This window comes from Nipponia nippon, unplaced genomic scaffold (genome assembly GCF_047370975.1).
Source record: "Nipponia nippon isolate SJK-2023a ecotype South Korea unplaced genomic scaffold, ASM4737097v1 scaffold_28, whole genome shotgun sequence".
NCBI lineage: Eukaryota > Metazoa > Chordata > Aves > Pelecaniformes > Threskiornithidae > Nipponia > Nipponia nippon.
In genome coordinates, this window is record NW_028262345.1 from 5,544,245 (window position 1) to 5,566,593 (window position 22,349).

The 22,349-nt window shown below is 42.3% G+C and overlaps 1 protein-coding gene across 3 annotated transcripts in view; it reads right to left on the reverse strand.

Moving 5' to 3' along the window:
* CBL (Cbl proto-oncogene) overlaps nucleotides 1-22,349 on the reverse strand; it is a 45,272-nt gene that overhangs the window by 8,440 nt on the left and 14,483 nt on the right. For 2 of the 3 annotated variants that reach the window (XR_015706051.1, XM_087763386.1), the window contains exons 3-13: nucleotides 11,462-11,608; nucleotides 9,974-10,202; nucleotides 8,314-8,435; nucleotides 7,158-7,295; nucleotides 6,248-6,335; nucleotides 5,649-5,780; nucleotides 5,018-5,221; nucleotides 3,356-3,487; nucleotides 1,841-2,218; nucleotides 813-907; nucleotides 134-289 (exon numbers count right to left, since the gene is read on the reverse strand). Coding sequence is in view for 2 of the 3 variants with exons in the window: in XM_087763386.1 (XP_087619512.1) it covers nucleotides 134-289; nucleotides 813-907; nucleotides 1,841-2,218; nucleotides 3,356-3,487; nucleotides 5,018-5,221; nucleotides 5,649-5,780; nucleotides 6,248-6,335; nucleotides 7,158-7,295; nucleotides 8,314-8,435; nucleotides 9,974-10,202; nucleotides 11,462-11,608 (1,821 nt within the window). In the remaining variant the exon portion in view is untranslated. The remainder of the gene's footprint in view (nucleotides 1-133; nucleotides 290-812; nucleotides 908-1,840; nucleotides 2,219-3,355; nucleotides 3,488-5,017; nucleotides 5,222-5,648; nucleotides 5,781-6,247; nucleotides 6,336-7,157; nucleotides 7,296-8,313; nucleotides 8,436-9,973; nucleotides 10,203-11,461; nucleotides 11,609-22,349) is intronic. The other variant, XM_087763387.1, reaches the window with a different exon arrangement.

Here is a 22,349-nt window from a genome sequence, read left to right on the forward strand (position 1 = left end):
TGTTAGTCTAGATCTGGTGAGTGTCACTGGGGAAAGTCAGCAAACCAAGCAAGCAAAATCTCCACCCTAGTAAACAAATATGCTTTCCCAGAGCTGTGAGGAGGAAGCACAGTACACACAAACAGAATCTCACCGTAAGCTCTGAGTCATTTCCAAAGGCGTTTTGATCTCTGGTTTTTGTACAGCAGGACCTGGAGGCACCACAGGCAGAGAGGACGGTGACATGTATTCGGTGTCTTCGTCGCTTTCAGACTGTTCCCCAGGAGGCAGTTTTGGTACAGGCAGTGGTCTGGAGGCAAAAGAAACAAGATATAAACATCAGAAACACATTTACGCCAAATCTAATTAGTATCAAAGTGGCCTTTAAAATCCACAGCGGACACAAGCAGCAGTCATCTTATAGTGATTCTGTCTAAAGAAATAACCTGGCTTTCAGGATTCTCAGCAGCCCGGCTGCCAGGTCATGCTGGCACAAGGTCATCATGCAAAAGGAAGCTGACAATATCGTACACATTATACATCACCTACTTCACATAAAGACCAACTCAGAAGTGAATTCATAAAAGAGCTAATGGCAACGGTAGCCCGTTTCCTATTGCCACAGCCAAGGGTAAATACCACCGCTATCCACAGATCTTTGGGATGCCGATTTCATCTGCTTTCTCTAAACTGTGTATTTTGAATCTGTCAGAGATTGAAACTAAGGCTGACAGAGCTGTGTCAAATTCTGTCCCTGGCACCAGCACGGAGAGAGCCCTATGATTACCATTCTGTAAGTTAGAGAAGAGCACTTTTGCTAGAAAACAACAGACCTGGCAGCTAAGGAGTAGATCGCATTGGCAGATGAGGAGGGTTTAATTTTGGGGTGTTCACACTCTGGGGTTGTTGATGGACCGCTGTTCAAGCTCTGAAAGAAAAAATTTCAAAGCAGGAATCAGAAACATCACATATACCAGTGCAGTTGCAAAGCTGTCAGCCAGTCATTCAACACATCCTCCGGGGGAATGAAGCATCTTCATTATTCCAAAGCATTTACTGACACCTTAGAAATCCAGTAGGTCTGTGACAGTTTTCCCTCAGTGAGGGCACAAGCAGGGTTTTTCTCCTGTAGCCAACTGTCTGTTTACACAAAAACTTCAGGAACTTCGTATCTTTTGAGACTCCGATGGCTTTGGCAAATTCAGCTGAAACAGGCCAAAAGGCCAAAATGTTAATGGGGGACAAGAGGACACACATACGGAGACAGAATGACAACCGTGCAAGTGTCATTTTCTTAGCCAATCTGGCTAAAAAAGTACTTGCTTTCAATTTGAGAAAGCTGGAGGTTTTAAAAGGAAAAATTAGGGGAATCAAGTCAAAGAAAGCAAAAGTGCACGGGATTTCTTTTAGAAAACAGTATGTTGGACTACTAAGTTACACATCATGACACCGGTAATAGTAACAGATCCAAATTTAACTCAGATTTTACTGTGTTAAACTAATCATAGCCACTGTGTGCAGGTTTTACAGGACTGAAAACTGAGAAGAGTAAGTTCCATTTTTTCAGCATACCAGCTCCCTATACAAAACCTCCTCAGTTTTACAAAATTGAAAGGTGAACGGTGATCGTGAAATTGTGTCTCATGACTGCTCAAACTGGGATTTCAGCCTTGCTGCCAAGAGGCATGAAAGCACTTCCCTAAGAAGTCCTCCTGTTATTCTCCCTTGCCTGGCATTCCCTAGTTCCTTTCCATCTCTCCCTTGGCATAACACCGCCCTATTCAGACGTAAACTAGAAGAGGGCACCTTGGAAGACTTAATTTCTCACGAATTACCTTTACCTCCAATAAGGCCTACTCACCGCTGGGTTGTCCAGGCTGAGCGTGCTCCCAAGCCGATGGCTGTCAGCCCTGGACTCCATCTGCGAGGGCAAGGAAAAGGGAAGCGAGTGTCTGTTGGACAGTTCTCTCCCAGCCCAAGGGTCACCAGGGCTGAGAGCTACGGACGGGGCTTTTGGCATGGGCCTGGATGGCCACAGATCCGCCTGACGGTTGGAGGGCACAGGGGGGGGTTTGTCTCTCGAAGGACAGTCTCCTGGCGTGCAGGGCAGGGGACGTCTCTGAGGTCGACCTTCAGTCCCGATGGAATGTGGCCTGTCCGGAGGCGGTGGTGGCGGGAGATCTCTGAGCGTGGGTGGGATCGGCAAAGGTTTATCCTTGTGAAGAGTACCAGGTGCAGCCTGGAAGGCAGAGGAATGTAAAATATTGCTTAACAAAAGTAGTCTAGCCACAAAACATAAAAAGAAGGGAGGCGGGTGACAGAAGGGTGAGTTTTGGTTTTTGCTTTATCTATTTTTACAAGAAATTATCTCAAAGGATGTGGAGATAACTCTCCACATCTCCACAAGTTAACCCTCCAGAGTCACCTTCTCCCCAGGCTTGAAGAGAGAACACAGTAACTACGTGCAGCTACAGCTAGGCACTAAACACCCCAGATTATTTTTCTTGAAGGAAAAAAAAAAAGCTTACAGCAGTATTAGACTGGATTCCAAACAAAGGATACCCATGATTTAAAAAAAAAGATTTAATTGTGGGTTATTTATACAGGTTAACATTCATCAGTCAGCTATGAATATTCATAGAACTGGATATTTTCTTCTGCCTGAACTTTCAAGCATAATTTCATGACTTCATCCAAACCAGCTGAAGAAATGCTGCCATATCTCAACAGCCACTGACCCAATGCCAGCAAGATCACACTACTAACTTCTGCTAGTCAATCAGAAAACCAGTTACTCTCTCCCAGTCACACGCATTTCATTCCTTCCTTAGTTTTCTATCGGAAAAAATGCTGAATGGAACAATTTGTGAAGAAAAGGAAAGTTTGGACAGGAATATGACACCTTCCCACATCTAGCCTGCTAGCTAGAACAAAACAAAAGCCCATAAATGCGGTTCCAAAGGGCATAGGCAGCAGTGGCTGAGGCTGAAAACCAGTAAAGATATCGGTAACAACAACAACTTGGTAGTTCAACAGGAGGACACCAGTCATCCTAAGCGAGCAGGTACTTCAGCTTAGGACCAGCTTCTTTCTAGCAATTGCATGGACAAATGTGAAGAAAAGACAGGCCCTTTCAACAGCAAAAAGGGACTCTCCTACCATGGATTCCAGAAGGAAGCATTTGCTTTCAGGACGTGCTAGGCTCTTGTGAGGAACAGAAGGAAAGTGGCCTAACAGGACTACAGAAAAGGAAGAAGAAAGTCTCGTGTGAAAGTCCTCAGGGATGTCACAGAGAACATGGAGGGTTCACCAGAACGCTCTTCTTCCTGCCCGCCCCACCAAAATCACAGCTGAAAGGGCAAACAGCACATTTGACCTTTGAAGTGGTCCCAGGACTGGAAGCCCCAGGTGGATTGGACACTCGCTGCTGCAAAAGATCCAGTCGCGGTGGCACGGGAGGAAGGGTGGCCTGTGGAGCTACTGAGAACGGAGAAGGAGGACGCTCGACCTGAAAAAGAAAAGAACAGGAAAATCAACAAGTGACAAAATCCAGCAGAACTCCTTTTCTCTAGAGAGGCTTTCAAGCTCTGTGACTTGTACTGGCTTCAATATCGCTAACGGTAACAAATTACTACATTAATAACCATCATACACCAGTAAATGCAGGCACTTTCACAGCACAACAGCATTTGACTTGCAGCAAGCCTTGAAGATCACCAGTGGGCTTAGCTGTGGCACACAACTAGAAATGCATGTTAGCAACGGCACAACAAGACAAGCTGTTTGGCTGGGGTACCAAACCTGCCTTGCTGGGCCCGGAGCAGAAGCAAGCTGCTTTGCTTTTCGACACAAGAGGGCATGATCTGCTGCGCATCCTACTTAGCGCTGGGGGCACCGCTGTGCAAAGTGCCTCGACTACAGTGTCATGGCTGTTGCAGCAATCACTAACGTGCACCAAAACCTCCATTTTTGTCCCCGGAAAGCCGTCTTTCAACCTAACAAATCATAACAGCACCTGTTCTTCTCTTTTGCATAAATGTTATTTTACAAGCAAGTCTAGTGCTTTCTAACTTTGAAAAGCTTTACACAGGTTTGAACTCACTAATGCCACCAAATACAGAGTACTAGCCCACTGCAAACCACAACGGGATGTCACACTGAGGAAATTGCTTTGCTTCCCCAAGCTATGCATACAAAAACTACCTCAGGAACACAGTTTACTGTTTAGTACGCTATTTCACAGGGTGGCAGTTAGAGAGAAATATGATTGTAGGTAAACCAGCGTAGAGGATTCTTTCTGACCAGGAAAGGAAGCTTATTTTAGTGAATTCAACTATTAAAAACTCAAACCCACTTCCCTATGCAGTAAAACAATACTAGAGTGCAGATGTCCAAGAGCGACAATGTGCTTTTAGGAAAAAAAGTGCAGGGATCCATAAAGAATGCTTGTCTTATACACATCTCCTGGAAGGAACTAGCACTAATGGCAGAGAGTTAGCACACCTTTATTATACAAATTTATCAGACACCATATAAAAAGATGACAGTCGAATTGACTTCCTCAGCAAAATAGCCTGCCCTCTACCCAGTTAGTCATCAGGACCTTGGGAAGACTCCGTCTGGTTGGCTGTATTCACCACTGGGGAAAATGGACGAATTTTTGCTGATATGGGTGAACTATGGCTAATAAATCAAAAGCAACATTGCTAAGCATGCAGAGAAGTGCTATAAACCTAGATCTTACATTCCAATAGGTCAAGCCAGCCTTTTCAACCTTCTAAGGATTCTTTCAAGGCAACACACAAAAGATCAAAGATTTCAAAGCGTGATCACCATTGCTTAAAAGAACTGACAGCGTGAACTGAACTGACAAAACTGAACCTAACTCCCCATTTTCCATACAGAGTAAAATCTTTCCTGTTATAAGGTCTGGCAACCCTCACACACACAAATCACTAAGACCACAGAAAACTGATGGAGAACACACAGTCTTTGTACGTACTGCCACATCTACCAGCACACGCTCTGGTGATCTTACTTTGGTACCAGCGAGTTCTTTCATCATGAAGAGGGAATCATCAGCTCTGTCGTCATCATCGTCATCATAGTTGGGTGAGGGAGTTCCTTCTGCCCCTTGCCGTGATAATCCTCCTCCTCCTCTCGGGTCGAATGGGTCTACTACAATTGGCTCTGTGCCTTTGATTTCACAGCGGCAAAAAGGACAACCCTGGCCTTCTGATTCCTTCAGGGAAGAGAAGAGATCTGTTACACCAGCCACTACGATGCAGAAATGAAACACATAATTAATATACAGAGAGGTTTAAACCTGCTTTTTGGCAGGTACCTTTCAACTGCGAGGAAGACAGAAAGGCAAACTGTGCTACAAATATGGAGTATTTTCTCTCTGAAGTAGAAAACCAGCTTTTTAGCAAGTCCTCACACTTCTTGCCTATTCCTAGATTAAGAGATCAGGCATCTAACCAGCCTCTCCCTCTGCTGGTGAAGCTGGCACTGATGCACTGATATTATTGAACTATGAGCTTATGTCCTCTGTTATGCTATCTTATCTCCATACCTGAAGGAAACTGAACAGCTTTGAGAAGATATACCACTTCTGTAAAAGAGCAACTAGCTTCACTCAGAGAGATTAGCAAGAGGCAATGCCTCACCTGCCACGCAGTGAGACAGGACGTGCACATCAGATGGCCACATGGTTCAATCTTCACATCCTTGTCATTTTCAGCACATATTTTACACAGCTGAAACGTGGAGCCCATCTCGCAATACAATTCATATTGTTCCTTGGGGAAAGATAGACATGATTGATACAATAGTCATAGCTACAAGAAATGCAACACAAGATTTGCAGGAATAAATAAATTCCAAACACAAGAACACAGTGCAAAGGAGAACAGAACTCTGCAAAGATTTCACTATAATTTTATGTACTAGATAGATACATCTGTCAAGCTCTGAAAAAAGTGGACTTCAAATTATCCCAGGTTTTTATTGAGGTGTCCCAAGAACAGCCTAGGAAAGCAGAGCTCAAGACATGCTGGATGGCACAAAAGAATGAATATTTGGCAGAACATTCTACAAGAAAATCTTAAAATCTGCCAGCCCTGCATAAAGCTTTACCTAACCTTTGCAGTCACCTCTGCCCATTCCCTTGGGGATACCGAGTATGACAGAATTGTATGAACAGCTAAGAAGGCTAGAAATTAGGAAGAAAGCAAGCGAGTTTGATGGGATAGAATACTTTGCTCACCTGTGTAACTTTAATGTGGTCCTGAGGTGTGGGCTCACACAAGCCAGTCAAGTCAGGATTCTGATTCCGGCCATCGGGAAATAAATAACTAAGCAGTTGGGGGGAAAAAAAGATATCTCTCTCTATACATGCCTGCACACACACGCACACACACATATGAACATACATATAAGGTTTCTTTTGGGGATGACGGAGGAAAGAAAGAATGAGGGTGAGAAGCGAGGGGGCGGAATTCAAGGTATTCTGAAGTCAAAAGAAGTTTTGGAAGAATTTTACTATTGGAGAAAAATCAAGCGTGTCATTCTTAAAAATAAAAAGCAGGTTGTTTTTCTTCCTGGCAGCAATTATTATTTTAAACAGGATGTTATGGTCCCAGACTACGCTTCTTCAATCACCCTATAGTGAAACTGTAATATCCAGGGTAAGAAAACTAACACCGTAATATCAGTTGCAGTGGCTCAAATTAAGGACTCGACTGGAAGAGAATCCATGACAAGGGAAACACTGATGCACACTTATTGTCTGCTATTGCAAAGGACAGTACCGCTCTCCAGTGCAAAAGATAGCTGTCTGAGTATTCTCAAGTGGCAAAACAGTTACGTATTACAAATTATTCCACTGACATCAATGGGACTGTTCACGTGATTGAACTGTTTTGCTGAATCAAGGTCTAAATAAAAAGGAAGAGCTGACAGATGTCCAAAAGGGGCTCAGTGATGTCAGTAGTGATTGCTTGACCTCTGCAACACGCTGCCTCTCCTGTGAAGTAGATAATGTGTGATGAACCCAGAGGGTACATTTTACCATTCGACTGACTTAAAGACCTCACCACAGGATTAAGATTTATAAAACAAACTCACAGTGAAAAAGGTCAAAAGGGCAAAAAACTTAATTTTGATAAATTACTTACAAGCCTTCCCTGAAGCCATCAATCAGTGCTTGAAAAAGAGGTTTGTTGTGGGGGATTGTCTGAAGAATGTTCCCATCTGCAGTGACATAGCCAATGGCCCACTGACCGAGTCGTGTACAACTCAATCGGAAAATATAACTAAAAAAGCAGAAAGGAAAAGAAACTTCAGTTTGGACTGGAACAGACAGGAAAGATTAAATGTCAAGTAGGCAGCCTTTGTCTGGCTATCTCAAGACAGCAAATAAAAACGAGTAGGAACAACTTGATGATTTATACCAGCTTTCCTCAATTTACCCCCAGGTAGATCAAAGGAGAACCTTGCAATCTGATACGAAGTGAGAAAAGCATCCAAACACGGGCCGCCAGGTGAAATTAAACCCAGAATCCAGAGCAAGAAAAGTCAGCATCCTTAAAATCATTTGTTTCAAATTAACTTTTAAAAAAAAACAAACAACAACAAAACCAACGAACAGACTACACAAGGTTTCCATTTTTAAAACCAGCACAGAACTAACAGTATAGTAACAACCTCCAGAAATAAACACTTAGCCCTCCCTGCATAAAAAGCAATCTGTTAGCCCTGTTGCACTGGGCCCAGGTAGGGCAGCCCAAAACTGCTCAGGTCCGCAGCCCCCCCAGAAGCACATGTTGCGCCCCACAGCCTCTGAAGCCCACCCAGCCTGCAGCATTACCTTGCTGCCTCCTCTGCCTACCCTGCTGCTTGCTGCCAGCGCAAACACTGGTCAGCTGCCTCGTCTGCCTGAAGCTGGCTTCAAATGTACACACTGCTCCTCAGGGCTACAATCCGCTCAGCTCTCCTGGTTTTATGCATATACACCAGAAACTTATGGGACCTACAGATACATTCCCTTACTCATGGTCCTAAACAGCCCACCATTTAGGCTCGCTCTGGCAGTGTCTGCCTCTGCATTCTGCTCGTGCCTGAGGGAGCTGTTGTGACAATTGTGAGGGTGAGCAGGAGGTAAGTCACCACACGGAGGATAATCACCAAATACAGGGCAAGCTAGGGTTTTTCACAGTTTAAATTTCTGAGGAAGGAGGACAAAGACAAAATAAAACCAATCTCCTCAGTCAGCGCAGTAATCAGCAATGTTAGGAAGAACGACCAAAAAAGCCACTGCTGCCAAGCACTAACCTGCCAGGTTTGTGAATGAATTTCTGAAGCCGGGCTTTCACCTCGTCATAGGTTAGGAATGCCATATAACCAGGATGAGTCACCGCTAGGCTATTCCAGTTCCTGAGCAAAGAGGACCATGGCTATAGAAACAACAAAGAATTATATTAACCATGCGCTTTTAAAAGGTGTCAGCACATATAATATTCCTTAATCAAAGGGATCAGTTCTTCAGTTTAAGCAGCAGGTTTCTTATCCCACCAGAAATCCAGCAGAAGAACTAACACCTACATTCTCATGCAGCAGCCTTAGCATTTGAGTTTCTCTCTCGTTGGTGATAAAAACATCGCCTAAGACAGACCTTAATCAAAACTCCTTTAATAAATGCCAAGGGAGAAGTCACTGAGGTCACAAAAAGACAGCTCAAGAATAGCTACCAATTTGTGCTGCTTCTGCAGAGCAAATGACTCATTCTTGAGACAGGGATAAAGACAGGAGTTTAATAAGATTATGCACAGGACCAGAAACCATGACTAGTCTGATCTCCAACACTGACTTCCTATATGGCTGCAGGGAAGTGACCTCCCCTCCCTGTCGCAGTTTCACTGTAAGATGCTTGTGACTGTTCCTTAACCACCTAACCTCACTTGGGTGTGGCAAGGATTACTGGCTAGTCTAAGATTTGAATAAATAAACCAGCACATACATGTTAAATATTCCTTAAAATGATGCACAAAAAGTCATCAAAGCAGTTTGAAAGCTCTCAATCCTGCAAAGCGCTTGTGTGTCTAAATCTCATCCAGTTTTTCCAAATTTCTCAACTTGTCTAAAAGAAGATATTAGCTCTCCCCAAGAACTCTGCATCTCTTGGAAACTGCAGCAACACTTAACTTGCTCTTTATGTACTACAGTTGGAAAAAGTACTGAATGAGATCAGCTACATTGCAACACCGAACATGGGAATTTTTCATCTAGACATATCTTAATTACAACCCACCCTATCACATGGGAAAAGGCAAGTCAGAGCCAAAGAAGTAAGTGTTTGTTCTTGTAAATACTCAATTGCACCATCAGAAGCTGTGTTTTTGAGTTTAGCACTATTAAAGACTGTGGTTTAGAATTTTACCTACTATTCATATCACTTCAGTAATATAGATATTTCTCCTGCACAGAACACAGACATGTCCACACCATCCTGGCTGTGTCAGTTCAAAAGCTAGGAAGCCCAGATTTCCATGCTTGTGCTCCATCCTGAACACCCCCCCCCCCCCCCCCCCCCCCGGAAAATAAATCTGACAAGAAAGAAAAGGACAAGGAAACACAGACTGATAAACTAAGCTTCACATTTCCTGGCTTACAGAAGTTGTGTCAGAACTTCAGTCTAAAAGTGACCTTTGAAAGGGAAAAACTGATTCATGGGAGGATACTGAATGTGCCTTACAGTTGCAGTATATATTTAGACAATTTTTTCTCCTACAACCCGAAGTATCACACACTTTTCCTGCAATACAGGGTCCTAAGTATTACTAGAGCTGTTTAGGGGATGAAGGGCAAAATGACCAAATCCCTTACAGCATGAATAATGTCATTTTAGCATGTAAAATATAGTTTGTCCTGGGAAGAGAGTCTAACCTGAAGCACTGAGACACATTTCAAGCGATTCACATTCCTCAATTCTTACCTGAAAAAGTCGTGTGAAGATATCAAATTCAAATACTGAAATGTAGTCATTGCACGTCAAGTCAATCGTTGACTTCAGGGCCATGGCTTCCAGCCCTGAGCTGATTGGATGCACCTCATGCAAGGCTTGACGGAAGCTTTTCCAAGGAACAATAGTCCTGGGGAAAACCAAGCCATCTGTAAATGTGGTATGTCTGAGGACCTTATACGTCTTTTTGGTGAGTATGCACCTCATGATAATGGAAGAGAGGAAAATATTAGTCACAAGAGATTTATTCATGTTATGCAAGCACAGGATTCATTGGTACTGCAGGAAATCAGCAGCCAAATGAACTTTAGACAATTTTCTCTGCATACGCAAAATTTTGGAATCTGAAGTCCAGCTCTTTCTCCTTTCCCTTTTTCTGCAGTCTTACCATGTCAACACTAGTATGTACCCTGGGCTGTACATAACACTGTTACTTGATAGGAATATCATAATGTTGCAGCTGGCAGAGAAAAAGTTAACAGTAAGTCTTTTAGTAGAGGTCTAGACAGTTAAAAAAAAGAAAAAAGGTGCAAACTATTCTCTAAAGAGGCATTAGCTGGAGAAGTAAGAAAATCAGAAGCCAAAACAGAGGCTCCTGTTTAAAGGAATATTTTTCTTCTTTTAAAATATCAAGTGGAATAGAAACATAGAAAGAACATGCCCAGCTTCAGGCAACTGTGTTATTCATGAGTAAATATATCACTGCTTTTTGTTCTGACAGCTACTAATTAAACTCTTTATATGAAGTACCTTAGTTACCTTAGTTAGGAAGCAGTACCCAATTCCATTGACTTTAATCCTCAAACGTTGCTGTGGACACCCCTACAGTTCATTTAGTCAGCGTTTGATTAGATACGAAAATTAAAACTGACATTTCAACAGTTTACATGCAAATATACATTGCGCTTCACTTTCTCCTTCATTCTATCTTAGCAAAGCCATTATGCAAACTGACAAAAGTTCAGAGAAGCCAGAAGAAAGGTGACTAGGTGATTGGAAAGATTAATTGGAGGGAAGATGAAAAGAATTTAATATAATGGCTTAGCTAAAGAACAACTAATATTGGGGGTATGGTAACCTTTGGAAGAAGAAAGCAGATTATTTTGCATAATTCGTGGACCTTACTTACAAGTTAAGGAAATAAATTAAGCAGAGGTAAATTTAAGCTGAATAATCGAGGGAAACTCTGTGACAATACAAGAGCCTCCTAGGGAAAGTGGGGAAAGACCCATCACTTGACACATTTAAAACAAGACACGACAAAGAACTACGAAATATAATGTAGGAGCAATCCTGAATCTCACCCCAGAGAGTGAACCAAATGACTAGTAGGTCTCTCCCGTCATTTATTTTAACCTGTCAATGATCCTTCTGAATCGCAAAACAGAATTTTTAAAAATACACAGTGCTGTGTGCAATTGGTTCCCACATCTCTATTTTTAAGCACAGTTAGAAACTTACTTTTCACCAAAAGCCTTTCTCCAAAATTCTGCAGCATCTGCCTTGGTGATCCGGAATGTGTCTCCCTGGAAAAGGCCACTTGGGAAAATACCTTTGAGTTCTGCCAGCATATGGCTGAATATCAGGGATAACTTCGTCAGGTTACGCCTACAAAGGACCACAAAACCAAACATTTCTTTTAGAAAAGACAGCCGTGGCTTAGCACTCTGAACAAAACAGAAATAGTACCTATTGCAATTCAAGACGTATCCCAGCCTTGAAAATTTGTCTTGTTTGAGACTGCCTTTCGTGTATTCACCCAGCATTCAGAACACATCCATCACAGGGTACTTATCAGCAAGGTCTGTGTTTGTCAAGACGTTTTCCACAATGACTAACTTCGCGTAACCTCTTTGAGGTGGGCAGGTTATTTCCAAGGCAAACCCCCCAAGGGAAATACACTCACAGAAAATGCCCCAAACCAGTATTCAAATCTTACCTATTAAGTAACAGCATAATTGGAGCCAAAACCCTCATCAGACTCCTTTGCTCTTGGGTTTGAAAATTCCTTACGAGAGGACATAAAACTACTACTGCCTTGCATCATGTAAGCTGAGTGTGTTTCCAAGTCTCCAGAGGGTACCAACACAGGAGGTTTGCTCAGAGAATGTCTAACTGATAATAAGAGGCCCAGCTCCCAAGGGAAGGTCAAAACATCTGCAGCTTTTTTCTAAAATGGTAATAACTTACATACAAAAGGTTGACGGTTAGGGCACTCAACTATATTGTGCTGAGTAATTATCCAATTTGAATTACAAATTGGTACCCCAAGTCCCTTCTCTGCCTGATCATTCATAGAGCAGAGTGCTCTAGTCCATCAGGGTATGACTGGAGAGGGAAAGCTGGAGAGGAGGAGAAGAGATACTCTCTGCTTTGGATTTAGTCAACATGCAAGAGATTTCCAGAAATAGAAGACAGGAGGACCACTGCCTAGCAGAGAGGACACAGCAGCACTGGAAGCATTTTGGGTTACATGCTTCACAAGAAGCTAGCATTGGACTGGCATCAAATCCCAGCAGTACAAACTGCAGCCCAGGACTGCTTCTTCCCTGCTTGTAGTCTTAGCGACTAAGTTAAGGAGGTAAGCTCTATCTTGTAACCGTGCTATGCAGAAACAGAGCTAGCTTGGGTACCTCAAAGCATCAGTGCCTGCAGCAGTACAGGAATACCAAAATAACAGTCTTCCTACTCAGCAGTCAAACAATAGCACTATTACACACCAGAGAGGTCGACTTCTACTTGTAGACGGAAAAAGAAAATCTATTCACTAGTGGCACCTCTTTCTCTCATTCCTTTATCCAAATAAAGGATGACTCTCTTCTCCACTCCATTATGTTCTCCAGATGCTAGGAAAATAGAGTTCCTGAAGAGAGACGGGGATATTTCTAGGCCAGAGGCTTTTTTTCACCCCCACATCACATGCTTGAAGATAAAAGAAGGAACTAGCATCATGTGGGAAAGGACAACTTCTAAGTTATGTCCAACAGACCGGAGCTGGTCAGAAGACTGCATCAACCATCAAGCCATTGCGCAGACTCAGTTATGATACTGAGCAACAAGTTATTTTACAGACTGCAAAATACTGAGCCATTTAGAGAGGGGCTAGAAGCATTCCCAGTCACACAGTAGTTTCTTAATGCCTTGTTTTCCAAGCTCTCTCACTCAGTATGCTACTATTGTAGTGTGCCATCTCCCTGAAGACAGCTGTGTTTGGCAGAAAACTAAGCTCTCCCCAGGTTTCAGCCTTTCACCAATTTCTAGTGTTCTGGTTGGATTGGTTCCAATTTACTTAATCTTGGACATTTTTCAGATACCACTTGCTCCAGACACACTATTCCTAGTTGAAGTACTTATCCTGTTAATCTGCCTGATTGCAGAGCTGACCTCCAGCTAAAAGAGACAGCCTCCAGCCTTTCTGCAAAAATGTCCCTGGACATTTGGGCTTAGGTCTTCTAGCTTCATGTCATACTTTCATTGTGTCTAAACTCAATTAGAAGTGACCTACTTTGCTTGACATATATTCTACCATGTACTTCAGCTCCACATGAGCCCTTTCTCCACCCTATGATACTGTCTGGGTAGACTAGAAGGTATACAGGACTCAAAACTATAAAGTTTCTTTGACAGTAGTTCTCCTCCCTTACCCTTATTTATTCAACCACATTTTAATGCGTGTCTCAGCAATGAAAGCTGCTCAAAGTGTTTACGGAAGGTGCCAGCTATGCAGCATGGGATTCTGGTTTTTGTCATTTCATACATGTCCGATAACAACGGGTGCTGAAGATTAACATAAGTAAAACCACCCAGACACTCTTCTGTAGGCTGCTCCACTCAGCAGCTCTCTACTGGATGCGGTACACATTCAAGCTGTGTATAGTTTAAAGCAGCTATCTGATTTGGCCGTTTTATTCTATAAACACCGACTGAAAAGCTTTGCTGTTCATGACTCTGTGTCAGTTAACTGGCCTCCAGAGAGAGGGGCTGTCAGAAAGCCCCCTTGCCTTACTCGTGCATCACAATTCCCAGTCATCTTGCTTTTGCAAGTTTTGTTATATCTTTGGAGTGCTACTGTAATTCCTTCTGCTTTTAGGAAGGTTATTTCAGCATGTCTTAAAAAAAAAAACTATACAGGATCCTCTGTGTAGGAAAAACTAAGCTGTATTAGAACAGCAAAGTAATGGGTTCCTACACGATCACAATCACATTCATGAAGATCAGTCGCTCAGGACCTAGATATATGGATACACAAAAAGCTGCAGCAGTACAAAACCAGGCTGTTACCTTATCAGTAGTATCTGTTTGTGCATCTCCCCACCCTGGTGTAATGTTAAGTAATTCAAAGTTGTGTAGTCCTCTTTCCAGGAGCAGATAAGCAACTTTGCATTTAGCAGGCAAAAGCTCAGCTTCTGAGGCACAGCCACGGGCTGATCCTACAGAGAAGATGATTTAACTGTAAACTCACAACCCAGCTCCCTTCCTCCCTCCAGAGGGCAGGTTCCCACCATGTCCCTGCAGTGCCTTTGCCTGACAAACACGAGAAAAATTGCAAATCAGAGGTTCTAGTGGCAGAGCTTGCTCCCCAAGCCATCTTCTGAAAGTCCTCACTTCCATAAAATGACAGAACAGATGACAGTTTATGGCAGTGCAAGGGAAAAAAAGCAAACACCGTGCTATTTGAATCATTTAATCCATCTACAACTCACACAAAAAAGATATTATTTATTTTTACTAAGTTTATAAAAATAGAGGCTTGAGCAAAACCTAATTATTTTGTTACAATACCATGGAATTAAGTAACTGGTAAGAATTAAATTCTGAGTCATCTCCTTGAAGGGTTAGCGTGCAATATTTGCGTGCAATCTTAGCAGGTGAAGTGGCATCTCACAGCAATGCATTAATGCCAAGTGACTTCCACAAAATTAGCAATCCTAAAGCTGTTTAGGTATATGGCACAAGCTAGCACTGACTTGCTAGCGCTCTTAACACTTGAAAAATCACGTCCTATTTGTGAAGAAATCCTAAGCATGTTTGAAACTCACGTATGCAATATTTGGTAGACAGAAGGAAAGTCACTCCAGGCATACACTCTCCTATTGCTGCCCAGCACAGTGTGAAAATTTGGGTATGACCAGGCAAGCACGCTAATGCACTTCTGACCCTCGAACAAGAAGCTAAGTGAACAAATGCATGGTTTAAGCAAAGCAGCAGCTAACACTGCAAGACGACAAGGTATATTCTGTGTCCAGCTGCTTATCGGTTCTGCTCAAGAGCCTTCTTCCTTAGCCGAGTTTCAGGAAACGCTTGCACTCAGCTGAGTGCATCATCTCAGCGAGAGAAGTAAGAACTTCCGCAGGCTTAAGGACGGATAAACAAATGATTTTACACACACAAACACATATTGAGGAGGGACTCTCGTTTCCAAAAAAAGTTTCTAATACCTGAACATTTTCAGTTCTTAAGGTTATCATTTTTTACAAATATTCAGCTGTGTCTTAGGTAAATAACAGGAAAAAACACAGGAAGTGAACATAAAGAGCAGCAAATCGCAGAATATTTTATATTAGTAACTAGCTTTTACATACAGCAACTAGTCGCCAATCCTGTGCTAAATGGCCAAACATCTTTCAAGAGTGCATTCCTTTATTTTAACAAGCCAAGTTACACATTTGTAAATTAATACAGACCAAATAAATGCTTGCAATTACAGCGAACATTTTTTTATTGGCATAGCGAAGTTTAGTGATTATGACTGTATTTTATTTTTAGTAACATCAGCAACTGCCCTCATCTCCATTGCTTCAACTAAACAGAAGCAAGAGTTCTCCCAGAAAAAGGGTAATATTTTCAAAGAACACTTAAGTGACCTAGACCAGAGACTCCCAAACTTTTTTGGCCACAGACCTCCAGCAGTCTTCCATGTTTCTTATAGGCTGTGATGGCCCTCTTTCAAACTTTTAGCTAAACACCGTAATGAACACAAATAGTGTTACCAAGAGTCGCACCAGAGGTATGCCAAGCGCAGCTTGGGAATCACCGACTTCGGCACCTAAATCCCTTCGGCAGTCAGTGCGATTTAAACACCTGTCATGTAAGCACTTTTGAAAACGTTACCCAGGGACCGCAGGCCACATCAGTTGGCCCTCCTCACTGTTTGCAACTGAGCTGAAGGCAACACCTGTACCAGCTTCAAACGAAAAACGACAGCATGTTTCTGTTCAGTGGTTAGGTCCAGAGACAGAGCAACAGCTACAGTTTAGGCAGGATTTCATGTTCCTGCCAGTGCTTTCACACATACATGCACAGTATTCAGCTCACGACTGTTAGATAGTGAAGCAACCACATACATAAAAAGTGAAAGTTTAGCAAGCCAAATATTTTTCCGCTCTATACAGTAACCAAATGTTTTACTAAGAAACACCTGCAGTTTTAGCATGGAGGCATTAGTCCTTCCGTAGACACAGTGTTAGCAGAGAACCTCTTCTTTAACGACCCAGAAACATCCCCAGAGCCTGTTCAGCTGCAACTGCACTAGCCGGTAAAATTGCGCTACCTTGACACTGACAGGGCTCTGAAGACGCAGGTCTCGCGCAACTGTTTTGGGGAACAAAAAACCAGCATGAAGCAAGACTGTTTCTTCAGTTACCCAGTGCTTATTAATCAGCTGGCTCCCCAAGGCCGGGCCGGGCCCGCCGGTGGCTCTGCAGGCTGGACAGGCCTGTTCCTTCACCCTCCCTCCTCCGTGCCCCCTCGGCTGTGGTTGTGCTACTTCCTTCCTGCTTCGCGGCTGGGTTTGCTCCACACATCTTAGCGGAAGCCAAGAGGTCGAGCAGGCCCCTCCATTTGCACCGCCGTCCTTCGCTGCAGCCCCTCCGCCGGCTGGGCCCCAGCTGGGTTTTCTGGTGCCGCTGCCGCCCCCAGACCCAGGGCAGATTTTTCTTTTCCAGTTTCCCGTTTGCTGGACAAAAGCACGTTTTTCCACCGTGTAGGCTCAATCTTGCAAAACCATTAAAGGCAGAGGATGGTTTTAATCAGAGCGTTGCCTCTTTCAGCTACGTTGACATGATTAGTTAAATTAATTCAAGTTACAAAGTCATACAGCACCTAATGCGCTTCATGACTAAAATGCCTTTCTTACCTCAAGGCAACGTTAATACAGTACTACCATTTCTGCTGCTGCCAGCTAGAATTTTTTCATTTTCTTCCAATATTTTTCAGCTACTTCACAGCTAACCAACTGACACAGTATAATTTTATTCCCACACATAGCAAGGAGACTGCTCCACTGGATGATTTAGTCACAATATTGTGCTCACATGCCATAATTTGACATGAACATAATGTCACGTCTGTAAAGCTCGTTCTGCTGAAAGCATGCTACAAACACTGCTGTACAGAGGAATTAAGAGCTCTAACACAAGACAACCAACTACAAAATGCTTCACTTCTCTGAAGTTATTGTGCATATTTCTTATTTATGACTGAACTTCCAAAGGGATTTTTGTATTTGCACTCCCACTGACTTCACTTACACTTGTGATCACTGGGTTTTCACGTTCAGCCTCTCTAAGAATAGGCTGCATTTAACAAAGATTCTTCACGGAAAGCTAAGACAAACACAGCTACACCTCCCTCCACCTCGGCCCCAAAACAAAATTAAGCCAAACACGACTCAACTGACTTCATCACAACACATCTTTGAGAAAATGCTCTATTTCGTAAAATCAGCATCAGACTGGCTAAAATTACACGTCAACAATGAAGATTCAAGAGGGAAGAAAGAATTCAAATTGGAGGACCTAAGTTACTGTAAACCCATCCTATTCAACACTCAAGAGAAGGCCCTCTCTACATGTCAACTTCGCTGATTAAAGGGGCATGACCCAAAAATGCAGCTCACAACAAGAAATGCCATCTCAGTACACAGGAGGAATGACCACAGAGCATTTTTTAAAAAGCATACCTATTTACTCTAATGGAAAATTCAGAGAAAAAGCATTACAGAGGATGTGGGAGTGTCTGACACCTTAGCACTAAACTCATTGACTGAAAGTCAGAGGCTCCTTGGCCAGACGATGCAGTTTCTAATTGCTTCTGTCCTCACACAACTGCAGAACTAACACGTTCGCCCAGGACACCTCAGATGCACCACTTCCTTTCTTCAGAAAGCCTACGTTTATTTCGTGAAAGAATTACAAATTGGCGGCTTGGAAATGAGACGGTTGCTCAGTTAAACTCAGGGAAAACACACTCTAATTGCTGTACTATTATTCACTGCTACTGCTGAAAACCTATTTTTTTTTTTTAAACGACTCACAGTCCAAAATAGCTTCTGTGGTATCGCAGTCATGTCTCCAGTGGCTCTCCACATAAGTTTATGACGTTCAGAGCTGCAAGCACACCATAATTATTTCACTAATTGAGCAATTAATGCTTGCTTTTCAACAACTCTATTGATGGATAAGACTTCCTTCAGGACTTTGACATTCTTCTGAATATGAGATCATATTAAAGTTTCTGAGAGGAAAAAAAAAGGGTTTTTACCTCATTTTACAGGTGAAGCAGCTGAAGGACAAGAAGAGAAAGTGCTGGAAGCTGGAATTAGAGCTAAGGAATTTCTAATTCCTTATCACGTGCTCATTATTGCAGAATACTATCCACTTTCTAAATACTACTGCAAGAAATTATAACTAAGGAAATACAACTTTCCTACCCTCTCCCTTCTGGGGTTACTTTGGAATTACACACCACCAGATGATGTCTAGGTGACAGGGTTAGCATCCACTACAGGTAAATGCAAGCTCCAGTACTTAAGAAAACAAACAAAAAAAAACAACAACCCAAAACCACCATTCTTGGGTCCTGCAAACTGCCAAACATTTTTTTTCCTGTAACTACTTTACCTCTTACAATTTGATATTTTGAAGATTTAAGAGCTAAAAAAAAAAGTCAGCTCTTTTAAGCCAGCTCTTTAAAAGTCAGCTCTAGTCTCCAACAAGTAAAACGCACCTTTCAGAAACCACAAAAGGTGTGAGGTTATCATATAACACATGCTCTTCAGATGTAACTATCCACCAGCCATGAGCAGTTAGACCTAATTTCAGCAGATAAGTGCTGCACCTGGTTCCAGAAAGAACTGTATCTTATATCCTACTACCACATCAGCAAGAAACTTTGTGTGCTCTTCATGTTAACATAAAACTCCAGTCTATGCATATAAGCAGTAAGTGGAAATGCTTGAGGTGATCCCAAGATGTCTTTTATAACTCTGAGACAGCTTCAGAGTCCTCTACACAGAGTAATCAGTTTTAAAAATAGAAACAGCGGAACTACTTTCAACAAAACTCGCAACACAGGAAGTGAAGGAAATTCCATTTAACTATTACTGGCTCAACAGAAGTCACCTTACAAAGCTATGCTGGGCCACTGCTCTAGAACAGTGAGCTTCCAGAGGACAACTCATACAGCAGACTAACAGCAAACCAGACATTTTTAGAATCGGCAACTCGATTGCTTGTATATAGAATTTTACAGCATCAGCTAACGCTACATTGATTTTGTAGACTAGCTCGTCCCAGCACCCTTTGGGAAAAACGAAACAAACACATAACAAGTTTATCATGTCTTGTTAATACGAGGTTTGGCTCCAAATATACTTTTCCATTTAAAGAACTACAGGCTTCACTGTTTCATTCTTTGGAGAGCTATAAAACCAGCTGGTTAATTCTGCAACTTCAAGACTTCACTTACCAAAACAGCCAAATGGGAATGGGAACACGTAAACCACAGGACTAGATATCTCTGTCCATTTTTGGTCTAATCTCAGTTCCATTAAACACTCTCAACAGCAGGCTTGAATAACCTGAACGCAGGGTAGCACTGTTGCCTCCTCTGCAGAGGAGCTGGTCCGCATCAGTGGACGCGGCGGGTGCCAGCGTGCCTGGCTAAGGGTGCCAGCTCCCGCGCAGAACACACGTTGAACTGCATCTGGGAGCCAAACTGACACGTTCATAAGACATTGCACCCGTGCTGGCCCCCACAAAGCCAAATCAGAAGTGACCACAACCACTACATTAGACTCTTACCCAGTTGAATATCTGCAACAAATCTGTGTACAACATCTACGACTGCTGTGAAGTTTCCCCTCTACCCACCCCCCCCGCCTTTCTTACCAATTAATGATGTCCATGGCCAAAAATGCAATAGTTAACTAGTGAAAGGTATTCTCTGCATGCAGTATTTATTTCCATTCTAAATTTTTTTAATTAGTACCAATTGTAGCTTTAAAGAAGCAAGAAATTCTACATGCTAATTGCTTTACCAATGCTTTAGATATTACAGGACAGAAATCCTACACAAAACATACATGTTTCCTTACAGTCCCCTGAATCCTGGCACTTTTCAACTAACATATATATACACACACATATATATTTATTTAAATACCTTGAGTTCTGTGAGTAGAGCACGCCAATCAGTTTCAAATGTCACACAAAATATACTACAGGCCACAAATGACCAGAAAACTTTGGCATACTCCAACCATTATGCAAATGGCTGTGACTGATCTGAGGCAGAAAGCACAACACAGTCCAGTGTGCTGACCAGAAGCACCAACCTACTGACCTTTGAAGGACCTGGACTTATTATTCTAGGCACAAGTGCTAGTGTTATATTTTTAACACGCTAGATTTCTTTCAATGTTAAGAGGGTGAAAATCTACTTATTTTTCTGGATTTAATTATTATAGAAAGCACTTTAAAGAGAATAATTAATTTTATATGATTAATGGTCTTTCAAGAGCTCAACATATACTCAGAGGATTGACAAGATAAAGGATAACCTGTCACCTAGGTAATAGATTAATTCTTTTAGCAGATTCAAGGGCCTACACAGCAAAACTTACTGCTCAGAACAACACTACTCATTATACTTACATTTGGGCTCTCTGCACCGGAGTCAATATTTATATTTCAGGGGCTACTTGCTACAGTCAAAGGGAAAAACAAAGCACAAAAGCTCTGCTTCTAAATCAAGGAAGACTTCTTATTTCACACTTGATCTTCAGCTGCCTCAAAACTGTCTTGGGTATTGTGATGCCACTGGGGGATTCCTTGGCAGAAGGATCCGTAAGGTCTATTACTTCATTTCCAACGCACATCCTGTCAAAATACTAAACCCAAGACATTTTGCAACATACATACTCCAGTACAACACACAACTCTGGCATATATTTGCTTTTCAAGCTTCAGACTCTAGGATTGCAGCTAATGGCAGTACTCGCCCAGCCAGTAGCTGTCCTGCTGAGTAATTTGGAAACAGATCTCCGTTTCTCTCCCTCACACCATACTCACTTACCATGACCAACTTATCCTCTACAGTAGTTGTACAGGCCTTTTACAGGCGGGTAGCAGTCAGCAAGTCACGTTGCCTGAGCCAGCTGTGGGTGGCACATAACTGAGTGCCATCCAAGCCACCTTCCAGAGGTGGAAACAGGGCAAAGCCAGCAAGTTCACAAACGAACACTACAGAAGGTATTGCTTCAAACTGTTGGGAAGAAGCTGGCCTAATTTTGTTCAGTACCTTCTAGCAAGCTGCGTTTTTTTTTTTTTTCTTCCCAACAGTATCTTATAGTTCAGAAAAGCTTTCACGCACCAAAACACAATCTGTTTTTCTGGCTGAAAGGGCCATGACTGCAGCCTTCTTCAAATCAACAGAAATCCAAAACGTGGCATCTTGGCCCTTAATACACAAGCCAAGCACCCAAGAAACGCAATACTGTTGCCAAGTAGCAGTAACACATTTTTGCCAGCATCAAGAAATCTATCCGCATTTCAAATGATAATTACTACAAACTTGTACCTCCATCCACAACATCAAGTCCACAGAGTTAGTCTTCCATAAAACTCTACAATTTTATAGGCTCTGAGAGCAAAGAAGAATAAAAATCTTACTTCCTTATTATGAAATAACCTGAAAGCACACATTTGCCCACAAATTGATTTTCAAGACAGCATTTCCAATTTTTAATGGAAAGAAAACTAAGATAAGTGCAAGCTTATGCCAATTATGCTAAGTATTACTTAAGTTCTACAACTATCACCTAAACTAGCAATTTAAAGCCAAATTAAAAAGAAATAATTCGCATTCCTCTCTCCAACAACATTTAAATGATAATGAATTTCTTCTTGGGTAATAAGCAGTTAGTTAGTGTTCATATGCTGGAGCCTGGCAAGGAAACCTTTCTTGTGGGCAGCTCTGGAGCCTGTTCTTTTCTTTAAGATGTTCTAATTTAAATGCAGATGTAGACTTCACACTAGTGGGTTTTGTTAAAAAAAAAAAACAACAAAAC